Source organism: Brachionichthys hirsutus, chromosome 9 (genome assembly GCF_040956055.1).
Source record: "Brachionichthys hirsutus isolate HB-005 chromosome 9, CSIRO-AGI_Bhir_v1, whole genome shotgun sequence".
NCBI classification, from domain to species: Eukaryota; Metazoa; Chordata; class Actinopteri; order Lophiiformes; family Brachionichthyidae; genus Brachionichthys; species Brachionichthys hirsutus.
Window position 1 is genome coordinate 11,220,387 of NC_090905.1, and position 1,999 is coordinate 11,222,385.

Consider the following 1,999-nt stretch of genomic DNA (forward strand, 5'->3'; position numbering starts at 1 on the left):
TGCCATGCATGAAGAGCACGGCGCCGCCGAGGACACCGGCACAGGTTGGATGCACAGGTGCCGCCCGGCCTTTGAACCAGAGGAAGTTGGCCAAGAAACACATCCAGAAAACAACCCCTTTCATCTGTGGAGTCCATCTGTCACTTTTGTTCCCGAAGTGATTTAATAAGCATTCGTTATTGGGAGAAGGAATCGGGCAGGCGTCTGCTATAAATCCATCATCCTTTGGTGTATATCAAGAGATGTAGTTTCTGAGTTTGACGGACAGATACAAGTGCAAAAGTCGAATTAAATCTCAATCCTTTTCCCCCACTTTCTTTTTTTTTTTGGTCTGATTTGCCCTCTGGGTTCTTTGGCTCTAAAGCTCTGAGAGCATCTTCGTCAGAGGCACCTCTCGCTCCCCCAGCAGGGTGTCCCTCTTCAGACTGGTGCCTTTGTTCACCACCTTGAACTTCACTGACATGTTCTTCACCTGAACCGAGCTGATGGAGTCGAAGAAGAAGTCCTCGTTGAAGAACGGGTTGCGGCTGTTCTTGATGATGTTGCTCCTTTGCTTCTGAACCTTACCCGGGTTCAGGTAGACCGACACGCAGCAGTTGATGCTCTTGATGTCGACGTGCTTGTCGTAAAGACTCTCTGCTGCCAGGACGCGAATGAGCAGGCGGGATGTGCCGGAGTCATAGTGAGCGCTGATCTTTACTGTGCCGCCTTTGTGGAGGTTGACCGTGTGCTCCCGATGGACCCCGTGGTCGGATGCTCCGGCACCGCCGTGGAAGGAGGGCATGTGAAGGCGCCGCTTGACGTTGGGGCTCGGCTCGGCCGAGCTGCACTCGTCGGTGGAGAGGGAGCTGTGGCGGGCGAACGTCCGCTTGGCCTTCACGACTTTGGCCTGCGTCTCGTGGGTGAAGATCTTGAGCAAGGAGGCAGAGCGGGAGAGCAGAGGAGAGCTGAAGGGAGACGACTCGGCCGAGGAGCAGGTGTCGCTCTCCCCGCCGCTGAAGTACCGGTAAGGATTCATGTGAGAGGCGTTGAAGTCGGCAGGGTTCAGGTGGTTCCCCGCCTCGCTGCCTTTCCCCTTCCTCTGTGTGCTCGGGGAGGTGATCGGACTCGTATGCTCGCAGTGGAACAGCGACTCTTTACGGCGAGTGTGGGGGCTTTCCTTCAAAGTGGCAAAGCCGTACGGCGTGTTAGTCTTGGGAATGTAAGGCAGGGACATGGCTGTCTGCGACTGAGGGTCTGCGTTGGTGTCTCCAGCCACGACATCGTCGGCGCTCTCTATCTGAATGATGTGACGGTTTGCTGCTTTCAGAAGGTTCTTGCTGTCGCCTGTGATCTTGGCCACCAGGCCTGTACTTCTTGGGCAACTGGTCTTCTTCCCACTGATGATGCTTTTCTCTGAAGTTAAAAGCTGCACCCCCTGTTTGGGCTTTACGTTAAGAACATCCGGTTCAGGGGGGCTGCTGACCAGCTTTGGAGGAATAAAAAAGTCCGGGATCTTGTCCGGGGTGAGGACATTGCTATATGATTGGGTGGCGCCTTTCTTGTCTCCGCTGTCGCCCGATCGAAGCACGCTGGTCTCCACGGAGCTACGGATCTTATCCAGAACCCACATGTTCCCACGCCGCCAGAAAGTGGGACGTTGTGGCCGTGCGGAGCCGATGCAGTCAGGTGTGTCTGCAAATTAATAGCACATGATGGAGGTGGGGGGGTGAGGATGGTTACTCTACAGCACATGTGTCAAACTCAAGGCCCGGGGGCCAAATGTGGCCCTCCAAGTCATTTGTTTTTGTAAAATGCTGCACTGTGACAAAAGAGTTTTGAACAACGTTAATGCCATAACTTGTGTTGCATGATATTTTTCTTTCTTTATTATTTTATATTATTTACTTGAATAAGTTTGATTATTGATCGATGGAGTAGTGTGGTTTTCTTAACCTGATCAATTGAAAGGATTTATGTTATAATAACAGCAATAATCTATCCATATATTTTTACAACT

At 52.1% G+C, this 1,999-nt stretch overlaps 1 protein-coding gene across 1 annotated transcript; it reads right to left on the reverse strand.

Moving 5' to 3' along the window:
• Positions 1 to 358: 358 nt before the first annotated feature.
• Positions 359 to 1,612, reverse strand: LOC137899824 (C2 calcium-dependent domain-containing protein 4C). Its single transcript, XM_068743864.1, has one exon. It carries the CDS (start codon positions 1,610 to 1,612, stop codon positions 359 to 361), a length of 1,254 nt encoding a protein of 417 aa, XP_068599965.1.
• Between the last annotated feature and the right edge of the window lie 387 nt (positions 1,613 to 1,999).